Source organism: Thamnophis elegans, chromosome 16 (assembly GCF_009769535.1).
Source record: "Thamnophis elegans isolate rThaEle1 chromosome 16, rThaEle1.pri, whole genome shotgun sequence".
Taxonomy (NCBI): Eukaryota; Metazoa; Chordata; class Lepidosauria; order Squamata; family Colubridae; genus Thamnophis; species Thamnophis elegans.
In genome coordinates, this window is record NC_045556.1 from 24,431,343 (window position 1) to 24,457,339 (window position 25,997).

A 25,997-nucleotide genomic window follows, 5' to 3' on the forward strand; every position below is an offset into this window, starting at 1 on the left:
AGGAGGAGTCTGAGAAGAACGGGACTGAAAACTTCCTGAAATGGTCTCACCAGTCAAGCGTGCTGCCCTTCCCAGCCACTGACACTTTGCAGGACCAGCAGCAGGCTGGCTTCCCTCAGAGGAAAGCTATGGAACCCCTAAGATAGCCTTGGGGAGCCCTTTCCTAGTGAATTCATCCAGGGGCATGGCTACAGGCAGCCTATGAAAGGAATTGGGCCATTCCGCGATGGACGTCAGGCCTTCCTATGGAGGCAGCTTTTTTGCTTAAATAACTCTTGTCCTGAGCCTCCCAGCCTTGAACTTCTCCAGAGAAGCTACTGGGCTTTCTGAGGAAGAGGAACTGCCGAGCCCCCTTAGGGGTCCCTCTGGGCATCTCCAGCATCTCTTTCTGGAGTTCTGGTGGCCAGAAGACTCGTGGGCTACCTTGTCTCACGAAGGTCTGGCTGGTGTCCAGGAGGATTTCACAGCCTTCCGTAATCATCCGCTCGATCGCCAAGTTCTTCCGAATGTTTTCTGTCTCACTGACTTCATCATGCATTATCCTGCATGGGAAGAGATCAGTCAGCCTGAAACCAGGATGTTTCTTGCTGGATGGTCAACTCGAAAAGGTGGCTTCATACATGGCAGCTGCAGCGAGATTATTTTGTGCCAAAGATGGAAAGACTCTGAAATGCCCCTAAGGGATGGAGGTTGGCAAAGATGGCAGAATGGCAGACATGGCAAAATTGACGTGTTTGATCAGGGAAAAGACAACAATGACATTTGCCAAAGGTTGGAAAGCTTTTATGGAACACTTTTTGCTGAAAGCAGAAAGAATGAACCTGTGATTTGGGGATTTGATGATCAGGAAGGGTAGAAAATGGAAAGGAGGGATAATTTTAGAGTGAGAGGACAAAATATAAATGTATTTGTAATTGCTGTAAAGAAGATCAGAAACCTCTTTGTATCTTTTTTTCCTCTTTCTTTTTTCCTTTCTTTTTTCCTATTTACTTTTCATTTTTGAGTTTGCTTTTTTCTTTAAAACTGTATTGTTTTTAGTGACCAAAAATACAGGGCGGGGCATAACCTTTTCCTAGGGGGTCACAGCAACACTTGTAATAACAACACAAATAATTCATACACCATTCGAAAGCCCATCAAAAACTGAGTTTATTGACACGATTTAATAGTCAGTATGACCACCATTAGCCCTTCGAACAGCATTCAAACGAGGTGGATAAGAACACAACAAATCTTCAAACAGTTCCGTTCGATTTTCCAGATTTTTCAACACAGTTTCCAAATTCATTCTCAAAGTTTCAACCGAATATCGATTTTGACCTTGCTCCTGAATCATCAGAGCTTCCACTTCATCCTTAATTATGGCCCCAATGTTCTCTGCCGGATTGAGATCTGGCGAATTTCCCGGCCAGACGTCATTGCCCCAAAATTCGACATTGTTTTCCTTTAACAATTGCTGAGTCGCATTTGCACGCATGCAAGGAGCTTTGTCATGAAGAAAGACAGCCTCACCAACCACCAAGACATTGTCTGGATCACTGAGAAATGGAATGACATTCTCCAATAAAATTTTCTCACGGAAATAACTGCCATCCCAGGATTCCCCTTTATCCTTCAAAACCCAATGCAGTTTCTTGGCTGTGAAAATGACGAAAATCCCGATGCAAGTCGGATTGCGAACGATTTGTCGATATCGTTCATGTTTGGCGATGTCGTCGACGTCTTTAGCCCAAATTCGATCGTTCTGGAAATTCGGTTTTCGAATGGCATAAACGAAGAATTCGTCAGATGGCGCCAAATGAAGAAAATCTTCCTCGGTCCATTCAGACAACCAATCGCACAACCAAAGCCGATCTTGAACGTGTGTTTGAGTTTTCAATGGTTTGCAAATGACGTGGAATGGCTTCAAACCTTCTCGTTCTCGATATCGGCCGATTGTCCTTTGATCAACTCGTTTTCCACGAATTTGAAGGATTTCTTGGGCCACTTTTCGGTTTCCTTTTCGTTGTTTGCGACTGCCAGTTGCAATGATGGCTTTGCTTTCTTGGGACAGTTGCAGAGGACGCCCTTCTCCAAATTTTGTGAAACATTCTTGGGCTGTTTTGTTCCAATTATCAGTAACCCAATCCGGATGACGTTTCAATTTGTTTGCAATCCATTTTCGATTGATAAACGTCGCTCCAGCATCGCGAGCCTCTCGAAAGGCAATGCATTTTATTCTGTCAATGATCCTTTGTTCTTCCGAATCGAATTTTCCAGCCATTCTTAAAGCAAATTTAACATTTAATAGCTCATTCAATTCAGTTTTTTATGGGCTTTAAAATGAGGTGTCGCGGAAGTTGTAAACTGCTGTCGATCTTGCTGTGACCCCCTAGGAAAAGGTTATGCCCCGCCCTGTATTTAATAAAATATTCAATAAAAATGATTCATCTTTAATAAATATTTAATAAAATGTAATGATCCCTAGCTGAGAGAGCGGAGGGCTGGAAGAAGGAGGACCAGAGATGCCGCCAGCCCAGGCTTCCTCGGGGCAAAGCTCATCTGGGCCCTCGCCTCAAAGGGAAACCTGGGAGCCGCAGGGCCCACTCTGGGGACACCGGGGATGAAGGGCAGGCAGCAGGGCTGCTGGAGGGAGCTGAGCTTCCACTTCCGCTTTGAGGATGGCGGCTTGATAAAAAGAAGCACCTCTGAAGTTCTCCAGAGAGCATTTTTTTCTCCCTGAAAGGCATTTTGGAAGAAACATCTCTGCATTTCTGAAATAACATATGTTGCCTTGTCATTATCTGCTTCACACATCCTGTACTCCATGTTTCTGCTTAAGTGCAGATGGCTGCTTATTTTTCCCAAAGTGATAATTATACAAAAATGTGAGAAATTCAGAATTCTTTAAAGGTGATGGAGATCTTTGCATTGTGAGACCATTTCTTGGGTCAGCTTCACCAGCCTTGTACCCCCACCCCAGCTACACTGACCCTTTGCTGCCGGAAGACCAATGCCTGTCAATGATGGGCACTGTAGTCCAACCCATCTGGAGAGAACCTGTCAGGAGACAGCTCTTGAACGATTGTTGTTGCATTGGTGTGCATAAAACACACAACTCCCTCATGAAGATCAGCACCAAAACTCTGGGCAGGGTGAACTGTTTCGGAGTCGGAGGGCAGGACTCAGAACACCGACTGGAAACTCAAATGGATGTTCATGCTGTAAAAGCCTCAAGCAGAATCTCTCAAGAGTTTCCTTGTGCAGCTGAGAAGAGGGAGGCCGATGGAGATGGATGAGAGGACTTTCTCTGCAAAGGGCCCTCAGTGGTGGGTATCAAGGGGGGGCTGGGTGCAAGGGGGTCGGCTGCCCACATTCCATTGCCCCCTCCCCGCAAGGCAGCCCTCAGCCCCTCTGACCTGGAGAGTTCCTCCAACTTGGACTTGGCATAGTCCAGGCTGTTCCTCTCGACATGCTCATGGGGTGTGTGGGCCAGCAGCTCATGCAGGGTCAGGATGTACCTGGGGATCTGGTGAAGGCACAAGAGAGAAGAGAACCAGGGACTGAGTTGGTGCTTTGGCTTTCCCAGGGAATTCACCCCACCCCCCCAGGCTTCAGCGGACTCTGCTGAGGCACCTGTATCCTTCCTTCAGTGTGGCATTTCAGGGACACCATACAAGGACCCCGAATGGGGCTTTCTCCAGGGTTGCATCATGTCAGCGCCCAAGCTCACCTGGTGCTCCACAGCCTCACCTGAAACATGGGGTAGGTCAGGAAAGTCTCCAGCGTCCGCTCCTCACAGTCAGGCTTGGCCTCGTAATGCTTCAAGAGCTTATCGAAATCCCGGTTCTGCTTGCAGTGGGCCAAGATCTGCAGGCTGTACTGGTGGTTCCGAACAAACTCCTGGTAGATGTTGAGCATCGGCAGGAGGATGTCGAAGAGGTCCGCTGCGGGCAAAGGCAGGCAGGCAGTGAGCGGCTGCGGGAGGAATGGGGGGAGGCAGGCCAGGCTGGCCAGAAGAGTCTCTCCCTCCTGGGGGAAACCCCTTGGCAGGGCAGAGGTTACATTTCGGGGTGGGGTAGGGGCAGACTCTGACTGAGAATGCTGGGTGATGCCACATCCCATTTGCATCCTTTCACATATTTTAAATGTCAAATGGGGTGGGGGTGTCAATCAAAGGTCTCATCCCCTCCCAGCTGCCCTCTGGGCTGGTTTTCCCGGGGATCAGAATTTGGGTGCAGAAAGTGAAGCTCCACTCCAGACATGTCCCAATCCAGATCCCTCTTTCTTGGGGCAACCACGGTGCCCCTTCCTATTTTGGCACCAATAATGGACCACTGAATAATGCTCCTTTCCCAGCCAGCCACGCTGAATTTGGAAGCAGCGAAGGATGGAAAGGGAGGGAGAGAAGTCTGAAAGAAAAGGGGTCCTGGGAATAGGAATCCCATCTCTTTCTGAAGCCTTTTTTGAGCCCTGTTACAGCAGGTGGGGGTGGGGGGGAGACCTGCAAAGGAGCCTTGTGGCACTCCCCTGGGCTCCCCTGCCCCCACACATACACTCCTGCTGAAATAGTGTGATGGGCAGGAAAATTGTGAGGAGGGGGCAGCCACTTCGCTTATCACGTGCAACCTATTCAAAATCTGGATGTGCCGTTTGGCAGGGGCCAGCTCAGGCCAGCTCAGGCACAGTCCAGGCAGAGCCATGGAGCTCAGCCAGAAGAGCAGTGAACATGCCAGGGTGGATGGACTCAACTCGGTAGTGCAAAATGTGTGTGTGTGTAGATTCTTATAGTCCAAGTGGCACCATCTTCATAACAGGGGCAGGAAGCCCCACATTTGGGGGGAAATCCAAAATCTGAAAAGTACAGCAGATCTTGGCTGCAGAAGAATCTCCCTTCCCAAATCAGAGGATACTTAGAATACTCAGTTTGCCTGGATTGGCAGCCTGGCCATGAGGTAGGGAGACAAAATGGGATGGTGAATCCCACCCATCCCTCCGGATGCCTGGAAACCAGACCCCTTGCACTTTGCTAACGGTCCTACACATTTGGTTTAATCTCAAACAGGGTAAAAAGCATATTTCTTTACACTCACCAAGCACCAAGGTTGGCCAGCTAGAGATCCGTGCTTTTAAGCCCTGGTAAAAGATCTGGTGTAAAAACATGATGGTTTCACTAAAAAAAAGAAAGAAATGTGGGGCAGAAGTTAGGAACTAAAAACCTGGCACTAGAGGGGAGATTGGTGGTTGGCTTATCACCTATGGAAACTCATTTTGCTGGGAAGAAAATGTTACTTGCCTCCAGGCTGCTATGCATAGCAGAGGAGGATAAGATGCGTGTTGAGTTTTTCCTCACTCTGTGCATTGTCTCCCAAATCTTTAAGTTTAGGAGGGCAGCCAATCATGGGGGAGCACCTCCCACATGTGATTTGGGAGAGTTAGCTGATCCTTTTCCACCCCAATTACAATCCCCCATAGGATCACAGAATTGTAGTTTGGAAGGAACAATCAAAGCCATTGGTCCAACTTTGTGCAGGAATCCAGATTAATGATCAATTTCAGAAGTAGCCAATGCTCGCTTTAAGTACACCCCCTCCATCATGGATTCCACTATCAAATTGCTTGTTTGTTTAGGAAGCACAACTGGAATCTGCCTTTCCTGAACCCAAATCCATGATTTCACATACTTTCACCTTGGGAATGAGACAGTAGAAGCCCAGACCTTCTTAAGAGAGAATTCCTTGGAGATCCTCAGAAGAGAATTGTGTGGCTACTTCTCCCTCCCTCCCTCTTTGTCTCCCCCAAAAGCTCTGCTGTGGTCTCTAAAGGAACTTGGAAGACACCAGTTGTATTCCACCCCTTTTCTGCTCAATCTTGATTCCCTGCTTCCAGATTCCTAAGAAAGACACTGTTTCCCTTAATCCCTGACCGCAGCTACACAGGAGTGGTTCATATCTGGCCAAGCCCTCCCATTCCCCAGGTTCCCTTACATGCCTTGAAGGTCACATCACGAGGCAGGGCATGACCGGAAGGCAGGCACCCAATGGTCTGGTGACTTTTATAAGCCACAGTGAAAGTGGTGGCTTTCTTTAGCCAGATTCCTTCCGACTCACCTGTTCAGGAAGATGCTGCTGACATCATCATGGGTGATGGGGGGCTTTTTAGAACTGGCCGCCATCCTCAGTGGGCGCAGGAAGTTGTTGACGAGGATGTGCAGCTGCTGCACATACTCAGCTTCGGCTTCCAACATGCTGAAGACCACCTGGTTCCTCTTCCGCATGCTGTCCGCGTGAGGGGAGCGGATGTAATCCTGGATGATGGTCTTCCACTTCCTTCTGCACAGCCATCCCCGGAGAAAACTCTGGACCTATTTCCAGAGAGGGGAGTCCAGGTTATTGCCTGTCAAGTGCAATCCAGATCCTTCCCTGAATCTATCGTGTGGCAGACAGATCCTTCCACTGGAAAATCTTCTTGTGTTCAGTGTCTTGAAATTATTTTTGGCTTTTGGACATTGATTCTCCCAAGCCTTGCATTATTTTCATCAACTGTCTTAATGCAGTTTATGTTTCTATGATGGTTAATGCTCCATCATCTGAAGCACAATTAAGCTTATACAGGGAGTCCTCAACAATTCATTTAGTGATCATTCAAGATGACAAGGGCACTGAAAAAAAGTGATTTATGACCATTTTTCACACTTACAATCACTGCCGCATCCCCATGGTCACATGATCAAAATTCAGATGCGTGGCAACTGGTTCATATTTATGACACTCACGTGATCCCCCTTTACAATCTTCTGATAAGTCAGTGGGGAAGCCAGATTCACTTAACAACCTTGTTACTAATTTAACAACTGCAGTGACTCACTTAACAACTGTGTCAACAAAAATTGTAAAATGGGGCAAAACACACCTAACAAAGGTCTCACTTAGCAACAGAATTTTTGAGCTCAATTGTGGTGGTAAGTCAAGGATTACCTGTATTCCTCTCCATAGAATTTGTTGCCTCCAATTTTTTTCTGCCAATATTTCTAAGGCAATGATCAATAATAAGAGAGAGAGTGGGACCCCTTGCCTGACACCTTTCCTTATTGGAAAGTCTGTGGAAAAGATTCTGTTACTAACCAGAATTTTTGCCATTTGCCATTGAGACAGACTTTCAATCCAGGCTATGAACTGCCCAAGATTTATTTTCTTGGATATGACAGTAAAAAGGGCCACTGCAGGTTATCAAAAGCTTTTTCTTTATCTAAGAAAATTTGTGCTGTCTTTGTTGTTGTTGTTAATAGTACTATTACTTGCTAATATTGCTATGATATTAATTAATATTAATATTAATTAATAATCTGCTGTATTAATTACAAACCTGCTGCTGTCCTTAATGTTCCTCTTACATTCTTCTCTAGAAAATAACCTGTTTGGTTGATATGATATGAAACATTTTTGCAAATCAAAATAATATCAGAGGCCAGCACTTAGTTTGGCTGCACAGCAGGCTAGTTTCTGTTTACTTAATAGAAAGGCCTTAAGTAGCACAGCAGGTGGCACAGCAAATCTGGTGCTCACCCAGGGGAAATGCTGATGGCCACAGCTCACAAGGTTCCGCTAACGAGAGGGATAACGGTCTGAAGCAGGCCAGCCCACTCAAGAGTTGTACTGGAGGACCATGTCTTGAAAGGGCTGGGGGAAAACATTCCTCAAAGATGAGATTCTAGTAGAGAAGATGGCTAAAGGTGGACTGCTGGTGAATGGATGCAGAACAATGTGAACTGCTGAAGCCAACAAATGCTCCTGAGGTTCATTGGGGGGCTGTGTGCCTGGTGGCTCAGTCCCTGGACTGAAGATGTGACTTGGAAAATAGTGTGATTGACCAGAAGAGGCTGGTGGGGGAGGAGCTCATGTCTTACTCAATGAGCACTAGAGTCTTCTAGTAATTTGCTGGGGGTTCCCTCCAGCCCTGAGGAGGAAAGAGGCCTTTTGGAGTGGGCAAGGAGATTTCTTCTCACAGGTCTGAACATGGGCTTTTCCTCCACCACCACCCTCATCATTTTGTGGTGGCTCCTCACCTTCTTGATCTTCTTGATATCAATGTCATCATCATTTGGCACGTTGGCCTGGTTGGACTGGATGCGCTCGTGGTCCTTAAGTAAGGCAGCAATCTGGCAAGACAGAGAAAAGCAGAAACAGGCTTTATATTTTAATTTATAAAATAGTTTTGAAAGAATGGTTTCCCTCCAATCACCTATTAAAAGGGGTATTAGTAACATAGGGGTGGGGGTGATTTAATGATACAGTACATGAGGAATTGTTAGCCCCAAACCAGAAAGGGGGGAGGGATAATTAGCACTAGCCCTTAGACCAGTGTTTCTCTACCTTGTCAACTTGACGATGTCTGGACTTCAACTCCCAGAATTCCCCAGCTAACATTCTCTGGCTGGGGAATTCTGGGAGTTGAAGTCCAGACATTGTCAAGTTGACAAGGTTGAGAAACACTGCCTTAGACTTATATATTGCTTCACAGTGCTTTGCAGCTCTCCCTAAGCTGTTTAGAGTCAGCCTCTTGCCCCCAACAATCTGAGTCCTCATTTTACCCACCTCGGAAGGATGGAAGGCTGAGTCAACTTTGAGCAGGTGAGATTCAAACTCCTGCCAGTCAGCAGAATTAGCCTGCTATACTGCATCCCAATCACTGCATCACCTTTCAATAACTACTAACTCAAATAACTAATAACTACTATAGCAATAAAGAGTGCTGCTTACAAGATGCCAAAGGTTCAATTTCTCTGTGCATCAGATACCAAAGAGTTAGAATCCTTGAAGCAGCGAGGGAAATATTGGTTCAGGGCAAAATTAGAGCCAGAGCAAAGCAGAGGAACTGCTAGTTCAGCTGCTGCCATTCAGCTCATGAATTCTGGGAGAGGAAATAAGGGTCATCAGGATTAGATTCCCAATCCTGGTCTTCACTGGGCAGTCAGTGGCCAGGCCGAAAAACCAGTCCGGGGAAGGCTGCAAGAAACCGTGGCTTCTCCTAGGGTGCAGCACAAAGTTGCACAAGTTGAGCTAAGGGACTTTCATGACGGGAAGAGGCTCCTTATTGCTCTTGTAACCTGGACTGGGCAGGGAAAGGAAACAGAGCATCTGCGTAGAATTTATTTACTGTTAACAGTTCTGGTTCTCCTAGAAAGGCTACCCAGAAAGTTAAATGTAAAAAGTAAACCTAGACACAAAATCTGAAAACGTGAAAGCAGCCCAGCACTCAAACAAACTGAATAAAATCAGTAGCAGGAAGTAATGGGGTAAGGAAGTTGATCTAGTGCTGCCACCGACCCTCAGGAGCTGCTTGTAGCACTGAGGCAATTCTGTGCTTTGACTTCCCTGCTTCTTCTGCCCAGCAGCAAATGCTCAGATCTGCTGCTGAAGAAGGAAAAACCCAAGTGCACAGAATAGCTTCCATAAACCTCTCCATGGCCTGGTGTTCCAGTTGGGATATGGGCTCACTCCCTTGCTTACACACACACACACACACACACACACACACACACTCACACACAGAGACACAGACACACAGACACACAGACAGAGAGAGAGCCTAAACAGCTAAAACTGCAGAGGTCGCCTCCATTTTGTCTTGGGTGCCTCTGATTGCCCACAATGCCCCCATCCCAGGGATGAGACAGACTGCCCAGGCCAACCTTGCCCAGAGCTTCCCAGCTTGGCCCCTGGAATGCCCCCTCGCCTGGCCTTCTGCTCAGCCTCAGGAAAGAGCAAGAGGGGCCTTTTGGGGAGCACACAGGGCAGTCTATTTAGAGCTGTCTTAACAAATAGTCTTGGGAACAAAACATCCCAACTCCTTATGCAATCAATGCAATCATCAGTATTTGCATATGCATACAAAGGGCCATTTGATCTGTTCTTCAAAGAGCACAAAGGGAAGCTCAACAAACATTTGAATGCAAAGCTCCATAATCAACCAAGAAGGTTGAGATTATGGTTTGCTTGGCCTTTTTAAATAACTGTCACATTTTCCTAGAGTCTCCTACTATGGACTTCTGGGTTTAAAGTGGCTTTACAATCAAAGCTATCAGAATAAAGGCAAAGGACATTTCCAGATATTATGGAGCCAGATTTTTCCAAAATACCTTGATGCACAATTTTTGTCCTTCTGCCAGAGTTTACTCTCTTCTCTTCTAGACAAATACTGCAGTGTTTTTGCTATCCACAGTACCACTCAGGAGCTCCAGCGAGAGGGTCTTTTTAATCAAAGCCAATTGGGCCACAATGGCTTTAAACCCAGGAAGTGACCTGCATGCCCACGTCATGGAGTCCAGTGATCCTCTAAATGCCTCCCGAGGTGCCTGTTCAGAATCTGCTCTCCATTTGCATCATCTGCATCAGGAACCCACGTGATGGCAGGAGTTTGGCCAAGGCTCCTTCCTGCACGTGAAGCAGGAGGGATGACGGAATGGTGCCCAAAATAGCAAAGTACCCAATTCCCTGGCACTTCAAGCGGCTGGTCGCACATTTTGAAGCTGGGCTCCATACCTCTGATTTCAGGCGCTCTGTCTCTATTTCTCCATCTTCAATTTGTTGCCTGAGTTGCTTGGCAACTGTTTTTTCGGTCTCCACAATCTGAAGTAAATGGAGGTACTTCTGCATTAAGCCTTCGTGCTCTGTGGCAAGAGTCCCATAACTGTAACAGAGACAGCAGAGATAGAGGAGCTATTAAAAGTTGCTCTCCTTCCTGCCAGCTCTGAAACCCCTTCAGGCCTGGTATTCATGATGCCCCCAGCCTCACTGCACAGCAACAGTGGGCTCCTGGGGTCAGCTTGTTCCTGCAAAGCAAATTATTTTCAATGTGCTAGTTCACTTCCAGCATCTTTACTGATGAACTGATGCCACTAAGAAGTTTTATGGAATCATAGAATGTTGGGACAATTGGATTGAAAGCAGCTTTTGAGGCCATCGTATGCAGACCCCTGTTTTCTGCAGGAATCCAAATGAAAGTAACTCTGCTGAATGGCTCTTTAGCCTTTCTTTGGCACAGTCTTCGATACGTGATTCTTAGAGGTAACTATCAAGCAGGAACATTATTTATTTATTTATTTGTTTATTTATGTATATTAATTTATTACATTTCATTGCTGCCCATCTCACCTCAAAGTTAGTTGGGGCATCTTACAAGGTTAAAAGCAATACATTTATATGTATATGGAGTCCACTTCTGATCCATCAACCACCCCCAGAGTGAAGGTCCTCTGTTGGGGTCCCATTTTTCTCCTGCAAGTCTGTCTAGACAAGCCTGAGACCTGCTTGGGTCAGCAATGCTGGGCTAGGAGGGAAGGGCTGGTCTGGAATAATGACATTTCTGGTGTTTTGTTTCAAAGGCCTTTGGGCTAAGGGAGGCCAGCTGGTCTGGCCCATCTGGGATACACATCAGGAGCGGCTTCTGCTGTGGCCGAGAACTTGCTGCCACCAGCCAGTGTTCCTCTGGAATTTCTCATCCAATATACAACTATTTTCTCAACCTCATCACAAGGAAGGGGAAAGCCTTGTTAAAAGGATCTCAGAGATCAGGGAAAGAGAGGGAGGGGGGATAGCGGTGAGCCTCAGTATAAGGCAGCTTTATATGTTAATTATCATTCAAGAATTGCAGTCATTACTGAAGCCCCACAGGGATCTGAAGGTGCAGGTGACCCTTTGTGCTCTACTACATTTCTCTTTCATAACACCTAGAGGCTGAGCACAGGTGTGGTCCAGCTACGTTCCAGTTGTCCAAGACAATCTGCCTGTGGGCTGCTTATAGATTATTACAGTCAGAAAGCTCTGATGGGGAGAGCAACAAGCGGAGGAAGAGAGGAACAACCAGAAAAGCTGAATATTTTGAGCCATTGCTCAGCTAGATGAGGTGAACAAGTCATTCTAAAGTAGATGCTGTTTGCAAAATGTGTCCTAAGAGCAGAATGGCACAGTAAATAAGCAGATGCCGCTGCAAACCATGATAATCCAGCAAGCAGAAATGGAGGAAAACTGAGAGACCCATGCAATTAACTGGCAGGTTTCCAGGATGGACCCCTGACCCACTACTTTCAAGTGATAATATATTCTTAGTTAATCTAGGCATATTCTGGCATATTTTGAAGCATGTATAAAATTGTAGCAGTATCGACAGCGTGAACAATAACTTATCATTCTACAAAAATTGTTGTACCATTGTACACACTGTTCTGCTATTGGCCACAAGCTCTGCTCCTTTGAGGCATCTGATTTGGGAGCCTTGCTGATGGCAGTAGTTGAAGAAAAATGGGGGATTGGAGCAATGGGCGATCATCCTTAAGCTCAGAGCAGAAGATTTATTAGATGAAAGAATGGAGGAAATAGGCATTGAACTGCTAAACAAGAGAGCAAAGAATGGATCCCTGAAGGACAGAAAGGAAGTAGCTTTGCCCTGCCAGGAGACAAGAGCCTGATGCTTGCTGGACCATTGCTACGACTTGGAATAGAGACAAACAGAGGCAGACCAAATCTATTAGCATATCAGGCTTTCCAGAAATTGCCAAGGAACAGAAAATTCAGACAGTCAAAAAGTGGAGAGATTGTGAAAGCTCAGAATGAAATGATGGGAAAAGTTCTTTTTAAGATATAATCAGAAGAAAGAACTGTCAGCATCACTTCATTCAGTAATCAGGAAAGAAAACCACTGGACTCCATTTGTATTGAAATCAAGTGTACTTTTACTAATTATAAATGAACAGTTGCAAAGCTAAGCTGAGTCTGGTTAATTAGGCGCGAAAGCTAATAATATAATGTATAATTCATTCCCCTCCCCTTGGCATCCCTGTGCACAGTCCAATCATATATTCCCCCAAATGTCAGGTGTGAGATAACTTCAAAAGGCATCACCAGGATGGAATGCTGGACCATTGGCCTTGGCAGGAAACACCCCTCCTCCACATGCTCAGTAAGGTGGTCAGTTCAGCATCTAGAAACTTCCTCCAGCACATCAATGATTCCCCTCCCAAATACCATGCCCCCCTCCCCATTTCAATGGCAGCCGAAGCAGCAGCAAAGCAGAGGCTGACAAGAACTATATGATAGAAAAATGATAGCAGGTAAGGGGAAAAGGAGAAATACTTTACTCCTATCCAAGGTGTGATGGCTCAGCGATTAACGAAGCTGAGCTTGTCAACTGACAGCCAGGGTTCGAGACCCGAGTACTGTGAGATGGGGTGAGTTCCTGTTCTTTGTCCCAACTCCTGCCCACCTAGCAGTTCAAAAGCATGCAAATACAAGTAGATAAATAGGTACCACTTCTGTGGGACGGTAACAGCATTCCATGGGCCCCAGCCACATGCCAGCCACATGACCACAGAAGGGTCTTCAGACAATGCTGGCTCCCCTGGCTAAGAAACGGAAATGAGCACCACCCCATAGAGTCTGAAATGGGGAAACCTTTATCTTTACTTTTACTGAACTCCTATTTTGATTTAATCTTCCTAACAGGAAAGAATTTGTCTGTAAACTGTAACTGTGAAAAGCAAGATGAAGCATGAGACTGATAACAAGCTGGTGGAAAAACTACTTCTTTTGAATTTTATATATTTGTTTAGGAGGAGGAAATTAATTTCTTCCTAAGAAATTCCTGGGAATTAGTGTTTGACTGAATCTTTGAGAAATTCTGGGAAATGGTTGAGGTGCCAGACAACTGGAGGTGAACAAACGCCAGCCATAATTTCAAAAAGGAGTTCTGGAGAACTAGATCCCACATCTCAGAACAGAAAGTCAAAGGATTAATTAGTAGACTATCGTATGTTATTATGTCTACTGCTAATCCACAATATTTTGATCAACAAATTATTAAATGGGTCTGGATAAAATTAGAATTTATGGAAACGTGATTAACATTTCTTCATTAAACAGAAGAGGTATCAAGTATCAGCATTTTTATTAAGCACCGGGATGAAGCCGTTGAAGGTAACAGAAAATTGGGTGCAAATATTTTGGAAAACAAATAAAATTCAAACTGACCTTGAGGAGTTGGAGAAATTGGACGGAAACAACAAAATGAGATGTAACAAAGCCAAGTTCAAAATTCTTCATCTGAGAAGCAAAACTCAGATGAAGAAGGATAAGAAGCAGCCATGGCTTACTAGCAGCTCTTGTGAAAAACACCCTTGAATCATAGTGATTGGAAAAGAGAAGGAAGCAGCAATGGGATAAGACCGCTAAAAAGGCAAACACAATGTACACTTCCAGAGGAAGTGCAGTTTCTAAATCATTTTGCTTTGGACAAACCCCAATTAGGGCGCCACACTATGAGAAGGACTCACTGAAATTTCTTCCATGAAAGGCAATGGTGATAATCAGGGGTGAAATCTTCAGAAGAAAACCTGAAGGAGCTGGGTCCATATAAAAGCCCAAATGGGCTTATGATAATACTCTCCAATATCCAAAAGATGTCTCTGGTCAGAAGGTTAACTCCACTTCTTCATTGACTCAGACTGTTCAACACAGAAAAATGTATTTATATTGCATATAGTCGGTTCCAATGGGATGTTTCCAACAATCTCTTAATTTAGTGGAATCAATGAGCCAAGAAGAGGTGGGCTCATCTTTTCCTGAAGTTATCTAAGAAAAAACTGGACCATTTTCTGCTTAATTTGGGTCCTACAACTTAACAGGGGTTTAAACTTGATGCTACAAAGAACCCTTAATCTGTAATTCATAATTCGTAATTTAATGATCTTATATGCCGCCCAATCCCGGAGGACTCCGGGCGGCTTACAAATACGAAATAAAATAAAATTACAAATAGAGGAGAGAAACAAAAACAAAAACAGTTTAAAAACACAACATACATTTGGCTTAGCTGGGGGTTGGACCTGATTTATAGATCAGCAACCCCAGGCCTGTCGGAACAGCCAGGTTTTGGTGGCTTTTTGGAAAATTCAGCTTGCCTTACTCTAATCCTCACCAGGTTATATTCACAGTCTGACTAAAGGCAACTTCCAAGAGTTTGCAGAGACACCATAAAGTGTAGTTTGTGCAGCCTGTACTGCACGTGTGTGTGTGTGTGTGTGTGCGCACACACACACACACACACCTCCCCCATATAGATGTACAGTCATGGACATGCAGAGGAATAATTCTGCTTTATACTACATGCAAATAGAAAACAAAGATCCTCCCTTTCCAGGAAAATTGGTCTATTTTCACATTCCTTTCCAGGGAAAAGTGGGAGCTGTATTTGGCTGCACAACTTCAGAGAAGAAGGAAATGCAGGGATCCTAAGGACTCTGCAGGGGACGAAGGGGAGATGAGAGGCACAGTTCAGCAGAATGTGTCGTCCCCCCCCCAGTGATGTACAGCCCTCCATTGGATTATTCAAGCAGAGGTTGGCCAGGGATTTCTTGGGCTCAGTGGCCCTTCGCAGCTCCTGCATTTTTGTGATTCTCTGAGATTAACATCTAGGATAAAAATCCCAAAAGGGAAAACAACTCTAATAGCATGGGGAACTCTGAAAAATATGATCATAAAAGCCCAGTCCAGCACAATACCACTGAAAAATAAAAATGAAATCCAAGAAGAAACAAACATGGTTCCATGTACAAACATCTCTCTTTCTGAAAAGACAGAAAGGATAAATACAAAAATGGAAAGAGGAGCACATAACTAAGGCAGAATATCAGCAGATAGCCTGAACCTGCAAAGATGAAGTCAGGAAAGCAAAGGCTCTGAATTAACAAAGACTTACAACAAAAGTCAAAATAATAATAATGTTGTCTTTTAACATATAATAACAAGAAAAAAAGTCAGGAAACAGTAAGTCCACGCAAAGAGAAGGATGGCAAGTAAGTAACAGGCAGAAGAGAGAAAGAAGAGCTGCTTAACTCATTTTTTGCATCAGTCTTTAGGCAAAAAGAAATTATAGTCCAACGTACCAAATAACTAGAAATAAAAATTAAAATCAGCAAGAAAATGGTAAGAGAATGCCTGTCTGATCTTGATGAATATAAATCACTGGGACCTGATGGATTACATTCCAGAGTTTTGAAGGAGCTAGCAAATGTTATCTCAGAACCACTGTACCAAATCTTTCAAAAATCCTGCAGTAGTGGGGACTACCAGAGCAAGAAAAGAGCTGATGTGATTCCCATCTTCAAAAAAGGGGGGGAAAACGGACTCAGGAAACTACAGACATATCAGTCTGACATCAATACCTGAGAAGATACTGGAAAAACCCATTAAAAAACAAATCTATAAACATCTAGAAACAAATAAAGTTATAACTAATAGGCAGCATAGGTTTGTTAAAAACAGATCATGCCAAACCAATCTTATTTCATTTTTTGACAAAGTGACTTAAACAAAATGCTGTGGACATAGTATACTTAGACTTGCACAAAGCATTCGACAAAGTAGACCATACCTACTTCTGGTAAGCTAGAAAAATGTGGATAGACAGCATCACCACCAGATGGATTGTAATTGGCTGACACACTGTACTCAATGAGTATCCTTAATGGTACTACAACTACATGGAGGGAAGTAAGCAGTAGGGTACCACAAGGTTCTGTCTTAGGCCCAATATTCTTCATAAATCATTTGGATGAGGGAATAGAAGGGAAACACATCAAATTTGCAGATGACACTGCAGAAATAGCCAACACCCCAGAAGACAAGCTCGAGATCCAAAAAAGTCTTGACAGATGTAAACAGAGGTGGGTTCCTACCAGTTCGCACCTATTCGGTAGAACCGGTTCATCAAATCTACCGAACCGGTTAGAAGAGGTTCCACCAGTGGACCCGGAAAAGCAGGCCACACCTACAGAAGAGGTTCCAAATTTTTTGAAACCAACCACTGTCCTTTGATATGATTATTCTACACTATCATGCTCATATTTATAAACGCAGTGCCTCTGTGAAAGGTAAGGATGACTACTGCGTTTGTGGTACAATCAGAACATTGTGTGTGTTGAAGGTTGTTTTAAACGCAAACCAAAGATGCCTTTTAAAAACAAGTTTACATCATATGCTTATGCATGCCAGTGCTGTGTGTGAGGTAATTTAAGGTGGTTCTGACAAGTGTCGTCGGCATCTTTCTATCCGGTCACATGGCGGCAAGCCACTACCATCTGGTCACATGGGCGGCAAGCCACTCCCACAAAGGAGGCCACAACCCACAGAGTAGGTTCGAACAATTTTTGAAACCCACCACTGGACGTAAACAATGGGCTCTATCCAACAACATGAAATTTAATGTGGAGAAAATCAAGGTTTTACACCTAGCCAGAAAACCAAAGGTACAAGTACAGATTGGGCGAAACCTGGCTCAGAACTGTAACTGTGAAAGAGACCTTTGAGTCCTGGTGGATGATCACTTAAACATGAGTTATCAGTGTGCGGCGGCAGCCCAAAAAGCTAATACAATCCTGGGTTGTATAAATAGAGGCATAGAATCAAATCATGTGAAGCATTAGTACTGTTGTGGCCCACCAGCAGCCAGTAGAGCTGGCAGCAGATTTGGACAGTGAGGAGTTTGGGGAGGAACATGGGCCAGTCCTGGAGTCTGGGGAAGGCTCGGATGAGGGCTCTGAGTCAGAGGTAGACAGGAGGCCAGAGCTGTCCATCTGACAGTTATCAGCTGCTTTCAGAGTCAGATGTCAGTGAGGCAGATGAACAGCTGGAGCCTGTTCCCAGTGTGCTCATGTGCAGATTTGCCAGAAGAAGGGAACAGCTAAAGAACAGGGGTCAACTTGGGAGTAAGGCCAGAGGTGGATGATGAATGGCCCCTCCCAGAGGAAGTAAAAAGAGGAGCGAAAGGGGAGTGGAGTTTGCAGGAGACAATTGGCCTATGACTCTGCAAAACTCCTTGCCAAGTTTTGCAGATATCGGCCTGGCAGCTCTCTACGCCAGATAAGGTCTGTGACTATAAATCCTTCCTTGAAAGATTTTGTTGTATATGAATGAGCAGAATTCACAGTCAATTAATAAAAGGGTTTTTTGCCAGGACCAGGAATTTGCTTCATATTCTTGGGAAGCCTTGGTGAGAACAAATACTGCTTTATAAAGCCTTAATAAGACCACACCTGGAATACTGCATCCAGATGTTGAGAATTTGGGAAAAGTGCAAAGAAGAGCAACTAAAATAATGAAGAGCCTGGAGACAAAAACATATGAAGAATAGTTGTAGGAATTGGGTACGGCCAGTCTAGAGAAAAGAAGGATGATGGGGTGACATGATAGCAGTATTCCAGGGTATCTGAGGGGCTGCCTCAAAGAAGAGGGGAGCAATTTATTTTCCAAAGCACCAGAGGGCAGGACAAGAGACAATGGATGGAAACTAACCAGAGAGAGAAGCAACCTGGAATTAAGGAGAAACTTCCTAACAGTGAGGACAATTAACCATGTGAACAGAAGTTTGCCTTCAGAAATTGTGGGTGCTTCATCACTGGAGGTTTTTAGAAGAGACTGGACAGCCATCTATCTGAAGTGGTAAGGTCTCCTGCTTGAGCAGGAGGTTGGACTAGAGGCCCTCCAAGGTCTTTCCCAGGTCTAGTTTGATTGAAATAAATCATTGATTTGGCTTCAAGAAGGAGGAACCGGTTAGTTGCCTTGCAGGGGAACTTGTGGTTCTCTCCCATTTTCTCTCTTCTTTGGCGGTTTTGATGTCAAGGCTCAACCTTCTGGTGAACAAAACAAACAGGAAGTTCTGTGAAACCTCAAGAAACAAAGATTGGGACGAGGTCCAGATGGCAACTTCTTTCACCGAGGTTGATCTACTTGATCGGACTTTTCACTTTGGTTCCATCTGCTGGGACCTTGGCCCTCCTGCATGCAGAGCTGCATTGTGTGATGCCTTTTGATTCTTTTCTTCTGCCTCCATGGCTACTGTGCAGCAACATCACAGAAGGGGATGCAGAATAGATTCTGGCCTAGTTTCCTCTTGGTGTATCTGTATTTCATCATTTCAAACTGGATGTTAATTATGCTTGTTACTGATTTAATATTCAAAGTCACATTAATTTTATTTGGTATTTTGGCACTGATTCCTGTCACTGAGGATGCTGAGGCTCAGCAAAGCACATGACTATTGTGGGGTAATAGCAGTGACGTGCGGTGAGCTTTATGGCTGGTGAGGCAAGCGTGCAAAAGCCACCATATGTCTACCGCCCTATGTCTGCCAGCACCGGGGCTTCGCCGGGGCTTTAGGAAAGCCCCACCAAAGACTTGGTGCAGCTTTCCAAAAGCCCCACTGAAGCCCCGCCGCTGTGTCCGCCATACAGACAGGATGCGTCCCGCCTGTATGGTGGACACAGCGGCAGGGCTTTAAAGCCCCGGCGCTGTGTCTGTCATACAGGCAGGATGCGTCCCGCTCTATAGCGGACACAGTGCTGGGGCTTCGGCAGGGCTTTCCGAAAGGGCAGCACTCCGAACGCGGCATAAGCCATGGCCAGGGCAGAGGGGAAAGCGGCAGCAGCGGAGGAAGCAGCAGCAGCGGCCGATGAAGTTCCCACGATTGCTGCCGGGTCTGCAGCAAAGGCGCTTGGCGGCTCCCGCAATGCAAAATGCCCCGCCGCCGCCGAGGCCGCCGCCCGCCCACCCGCTGCCCCGGCCTGCAGCTAGCCCAGCAGTTAAGTCTGTAGGCTTTACTTCTCAGTAGCCCCATATTCGCTTACCATGTTTGTTGGCCATAAATTCCCAAGTGGCTTCCATATGCAGATTAATTTCCCATGTCGGGGAAGATAATAACAATAAGGCCTTAATGCAGACTTAATCATTCTTAAGGGAGAGATTTTGAAATAAGAGACCTCTAAGTCTTCTGATGATTCTGCTCTTGGCGGCTCCCGCGATGCAAAGTGGAGAGTTGAACTTGCTTGGAGCAGGAACTTTTCCAATACAGGTGCATTTTACAAGCAAGGCTCCTGCTGCTAGATTGCGCAAGATCGCTCAAGTGCAAGGCATGATTCGCTGCTTCCCAGATCAGGAGGCGGGAGAATCACCTGCCTCCTTTGCATATGAATTTTTGATTTTTAACCCTTGCTTAACTCTTAAAAGGCAAAAAATTCCTTATGCAAAGGAGGCCCTTAGTTCTCTTGCCTCCTCCTATAGTTAACACTAAGCAGACTCCAAGCCACTGTGACTTAGAATCTGGCAGCAACTACCTTGGCTTTAATTATTTTTTAAAAAATTCTTTAAAATTCTTTCCTTTTCCTCATGACTGGTGAGGCCACGCCTCCCCGCCTCTAGTGACTGCACGTCCCTGGGTAATAGGCATGTGCCCCAGAGGTGATTGGCTCAGCTAATCTGACACAAATAAGGCTGGTTTATGCATCACACAAAGCCAGTACAGGAATGGCTTGACTTTGTGTGGTTGTGTGCATTCAGCCAGGATGTGACTTATTCAGTTAACCATAACCAAGGAAACCACAGTATAGCGCAATTCACAAGCTCACTAGAAAGTGAAGTGATTAAAGCTGCATTACAGCGAACTAAGAAACTGAACCTCGAGGGTTGATCTGACGGCAGGTCTATCCAGGTGCTGCCTCACTCTGTTCCCCCACTGGACAGCCAGTTTCCGGTGGGAGCATGGCACTTACACACCATCTGGTGCCAGAAATAATCTATGGCCAAAATAGGGACTATTAATAGCCTGGGCTGCCTGAGGAGGCCAATATTGCCTTATTATTTTTCCTTGATTTGGAATGTTTTTTGCTTTTTATTGATCTATGCTGTTCAGTTCATAAATGGTGAGCTGGGCAGCTTTCCTGATTTGTAGCTCCCTGGTTCCTCTGATTTCCCCATTTTGAAGTCTCCTTCAGTTGCCTGGCTCCTCCTCAGCTCTCCAGGATTTTTCAAAGAAAACGTGTTCAGCCCAAACCATCAGATGGCTCCTTCAGCTGCACTGGGGAGCTATTTAACTAGCCCCAAAATTTAAAGTAAATAGTTATTCCCAGACAATATTTTATCTGGCTTCAGTCCTGTTCTTTGATGCTGCTTTTTATAATTACAATTTTCCAGAAAAAGGTGAACTTTAGGAGGAACATTCTTTTTTCTTACATTTTAAAAGAGATTAAGGCAGATATACTTTTCATGGGCAGGATCAACTTTAATCTGAGGTCAAAGGAATTTTCAGGATATTTGTCGAAGGAGGCAAGTTGTTCATTGTAATAGTCAAGATTCCACAGTAGCAAACTTTCTTTGTGAGACAGAAGTGGCATTATTCTCTCTCTATTTTAATTGTTAATTAAAAGTCCAGGAAAACAAACAGCATATTTAAGGGAAGACAATAAAATCAATATGCAATGTCAAAGATGAGATTTATCTTTGATTGCAGCAACTCACAGCTGCCCAAGGTCACAATACAAGGACAGAGGGGAAACTCAGTTCCAATCAGGACCAAACAGCAGTCCCACCCCCCCCCCCTGCAAATTTGGAAACTTCTGGGAATTAGCTACAAAAAATAACTCCACATCAGTGGTGGGATTCAAGTAATTTAACAACCGCTTCTCTGCCCTCATGATTTCTCCCAACAACCAGTTCACCAAACTGCTCAGAAAGTTAACAACCAGTTCTCTCCCAAAGTGGTGAGAACTGGCTGAACCCCACCACTGCTCCACACCCTGCACCATTCCAGGCAGCATACAGCTCCTGTGACAAAGAAAAATGCACCAATGTTTTATGTTGTTTTTATTTCTGATGGTAAAGTGGGAAATCTTTGTATAGAAATGGAATCTTCCTTCCTGAATTCTTTAAATTGTTTCTAAATCGGTTTGACTGTCTCTTTTCAACTTCCAGGACCCTCATTTACATCAAGTGAGATGCATGCCACAAAGCTTTAAGTTTCCCAATTCTTCATAGCTAAAAGGGTATACAAAGAAGCAATGGAGGAAGAAATTTTAAACACTGCATTTGTAGCCATGAATATGGCTTTTGGAAACAGGAACAAATGTGGAAATCTCTGAAAATAATCTTCTGCACTTTTGTTGTGCATTTTTGAAGTGGAAGCGCACAGGCACAATGGGCAGGCAGAGGCTCCCACAGGATCCCAGAGTTTAGCAGCCATTTACAGGCTGAGTGCAACCGCCTAGTCCTGACAAAAGATTAAAGCATTTGTATCCAGCTCTCCTTGCCAATAAGCTGCCCACCATTCAGATGTCTGCCCTTTGAGAAGTTGGAGGAGATCTCCCGATTGTGCCCGGGTCACTCCAGTATCTGAAGAAGGCAAGGGTAGCTCCTGCTTCCCCTTCCCAAGGGGAAGCCTGCCTGGCCTTCTCAAGAGTCCAGCTCCAAAACCCAAGAAGACACTCTAATCAGGGGTACCCAAGGCCTGGCCGAGGCCTGGTACTGAGTTGCGGACCATTCAGGAGCCCTCAGATAACGGGAAACAGCAAGGCAGCCTTTCCCTCCAGCTATCTCCCTCCCTCAGGCTCACCTGGGGGGGGGCATTTCTTCCAGAGGACCTTACCTGGCATGACTGATAGCTGCTACCCATTCGTCACGTCCTTGCATCCTCGGTTCTCAGCTCCAGAGTTTTCTGGTTCTCATGATTGAAGTAACCGTAAAATAATGCTATAAAATAAAGAGAAACAGTCTTATTCTTATTTATTTATTAGCAGTAGCAATAGCACTTAGACTTATATACTACTTCACAATGCTTTTTTACAGCCCTCTCTAAGCAGTATACAGAGTCAGCGTATTGTATCCAACAATCTGGGTCCTCATTTTACCAACCTCAGAAATATGAAAGGCTGAGTCAAGCTTGAGCTGGTGAAAATTGAACTGCCAAACTGCTGGCAGCCATCAGTCAGCAGAGATCGCCTCCTGTAGTGCATTCTAACCACTTGTGCCACTGCAGCTCTATTATTACGTTTATACTGCCCCATCGTTTTCTTCATAAAAACTCAAGATGGCTTAAAATAATAAAATGTATAGAACATAACATTAAAATCAACATACTCAAAATGTTTCAATGGAATATACAAGACTGGCCTTTGGTCTCAGGCCCACCAGCTCCTCAACTGGAGCCACCAGGCATTCCGAGGTCATCTTTGATCTGCCAAGGGAGCTATTGGCAGTGATATCCCCATTTATTATTATTATTATCTGAAAGATACAGCCGGATGAATAGGAAAATATGTAATTAAAAGGATTTAAAATTTATTTTTAATAAAATAATGTATCGTAAGTACACAATGCCAAGGAAATGATGTAGATGTATAAAGGGGGCTTCAAATGTAGGTTTTGGAATGCAAACACGAAGGGACATTTTATCATGCCATGTAGAAAAGCTAAAAGATTTGAATTCAAATACATATTTTGATACAGAGGATTTTAAAAATAAAAATTCAATTGAGGCTAGATTTTTTTATTTTAAGATTAATGGATAAAGCTATAAAAAACATCTTCAGGAGCTTTGGAGAACAGCTTGAGCCCCTCATCTCTGCGCGAGCCCCTCAAATCTAGGAACCCGCTATCCGGTCTCCCCTGGTCCTTCTCTTCTCTAGACTAGCCAGGCCCTGTCCTGGCTTTGGGGGTAAAGGAACCCAGGCCTCTTCTGAAATTATGATGGCTTCTACCAAATTGCTTTTCCTCTTAAGGAGGAGTCGTGTGGCCCTTGGAGGTGAGAAAACAATCACCACTGAAGGCGATGGCATCTGCCCCTGGGAAAAGAGTGGGGACTCTCGGCTGCAGCTTCCCAGACCAGAGGCAGAACATTCCACAGTCTCAAGCTAGATGGGGTAGGGAGGAGGAGGAGGCTCAGGAAACCATCCCTTAGAATCTCTCAGGATATCTCCACCAGGACAGAGGGTTATAGCTTTGATGTGGAAGGATCTGTCCATTAGGTGTAAGCGAAGAAAGGATCAGGCTCCATTGGATCTCATTTTGGGGCCCAGGCCTGGCAGTGAACACCTGGAAGTCTAAAGGGTAGAAAGTCTGACGGGGTTTCTTCCAGCAGCAACATGCCCTTTGCCTGGCTCTGAGGCGGAGAGGGGTACCCGAGGAAGGCGCTGGGAGTGTTTGTCACTCTGCCAGGTCTTCTGAACCCAAAGCAGCCTCCAATACCATCCCTTGGATCCTGAAGGCTTTCAGCCTGAGGTGCCAGGTGGCTTTTATGATTTTCTAAGCCTTCCTAATCGTATCCCCACCCTCACCTTTAGCTCAGAGCCCTCATCAGGAAATGGAAAAAAAGTGGGGCTCTGGGGATAGGTTAGGGGAAATCACAGTAGGCAACAATATATAAAGAAAAGATCTTGTGCCTTGCTGAATCCTAAGCTGAATATGAGCTAACAGTTTGATGTAGTTGGGAAAACGGCACAACCAACCGCCAAAAGCAATCCGGAGCTGCATCAACAAAAGCAGGGCATGCCAATCAAGAGAAAGTCATAATTTTTCTCCACAGGCTACATTGGCCATAGAGAATTTTTACTGAAAAACTGACACAGGTTGAGTTAAAGCAACCAAGATGAGCAGGGATTTGGAAGGCGGAATGGCTGAAGGGCTCGCTTGCAGGATGGAGGACTTCGGGCAGAGATGTATCTGAAGGGATCTGATGCGAAGGACCCCAGATGGAGCACAAAAGCTGTTCCCAGTGAGAGGACCAGAAAATACAAGGAAAGAGATTGTGGTGGCCCAAGCCAGAATATCCTGATGTTAAAGAGCTTTTGCACCACGGAAGAGGCTGCCCTGAGAGGCGTGGAGTCTCTGCGGCGCACAGAGGGTTCCTGCCTGGGCATCAGGGAACACAGAATGGAAGGTCTGGAAGGGAACTTAGTGGTGGCTGCTTTGGATCTCCGGGACGCCTTTTAGACTTCCATGTATGACTGGGTAATGCCCAGTGCCACTAAAATGCAGTTGAAGAGCTATTGCCCTGTTCTGCCACGGAATACCAAATGATTACGAGAGTCTACTGCATGCTCTGAGCCTTTGATAGTTTTGAATAAATAGCTTTGATTGGATATTAATTACTGTTTTAATTCTAGACTTCATGGACGTGTCAGCCTGTTGAATAAGCCCCAGTGTTCGGTCTCAGCCAAACGGAGGGGGAGGCCCCAGTTTGTTTCAGGCTGCCGTGTTGAAGAGCTGAGCAGACTCAGGACAGGCTATTTTTAGCTTTCTTTGGCATTTATTCTTGTTGTGTTAATTTTCATCAGGGAAGCTTCTAGCCCAGCAAAAGAGTTCTTGCAGTTCATTTGCTCTCCTTTCTGCAGTCTCCTAGGAAACGGAATATTCTGCATGGCCACAGATCCAATCGATTAAGTGGGGAAACAAGTAAGGAAGCACTTAGCTGCCCCCTTCTGCTTCCACTACTCTACAGAGGAGACCCCAAAATGTAACCTGGGAGGAGATCTTGACAGCAGAGATGACCCCGGACTCCACGGTGGTCAAGGCTGCTGGGTGTTGAGCACAGGGGCCTCTCTTGCCATGCTGTGGCTGCTCTGGCATTGCTCACCTGGCACTGTTCACCCCATGTTCCTGAGCTCCTAAATACACAGAATAGGGGTTTTGGCATCTTTGCCAAAAGAGGTCAGGGGGCTGCTTGGAAGGATGATGCCACGTTCTAACTGAGCACAGCCCACAGCTCTTGCCTTGCGGACATCACAAAGGCATCCCAGAGTGGGATTTCCACCTAATTTACCTGGGCTTTACTCTGCCTGATTAATGGCTTGAGGGCCACTTTCCTTTCCATAATGCTTGGATCCCCTACAGGTCCTGATATGTCTCTGCTTTTCCCTCCCAGGTCTTTGTGTTCTGTGCTGAGGAAGGAGGTGCAAGAAAGGGAAGAGCAGGTCGTGGCTCCCTTTGCTGAGCCTAGAAGTGCTGCCTAGATCAACCCAAGGGAGGCCAAAGCTTTAGGTGCCTGTTTCACCGACCCTGCCTGCTATCAGACAGCACTGAGCAGTTTGGGGGTAACCAAGGGGTAGAGCTATGCCAAAGGATGGCAGAACTATCTGAAAGTGTACCAAGTCATGGCAATGGCTCTCATGAAGCTGATCAGCCAGCCTGATTCTGGCCAGGCTT

General features: G+C 45.3%; 1 protein-coding gene across 1 annotated transcript in view; it reads right to left on the reverse strand.

Annotated features, from left to right (window-relative positions):
• Positions 1 to 25,997, reverse strand: part of RASGRF1 (Ras protein specific guanine nucleotide releasing factor 1) — a 47,971-nt gene that overhangs the window by 16,455 nt on the left and 5,519 nt on the right. Inside the window, 10 exon segments of the mRNA XM_032233552.1 lie at positions 424 to 542; positions 3,399 to 3,508; positions 3,733 to 3,926; positions 5,073 to 5,152; positions 6,090 to 6,343; positions 8,045 to 8,137; positions 10,521 to 10,668; positions 22,444 to 22,476; positions 22,478 to 22,532; positions 22,535 to 22,547. Of these exon segments, the coding sequence (XP_032089443.1) occupies positions 424 to 542; positions 3,399 to 3,508; positions 3,733 to 3,926; positions 5,073 to 5,152; positions 6,090 to 6,343; positions 8,045 to 8,137; positions 10,521 to 10,668; positions 22,444 to 22,476; positions 22,478 to 22,532; positions 22,535 to 22,547 (1,099 nt within the window).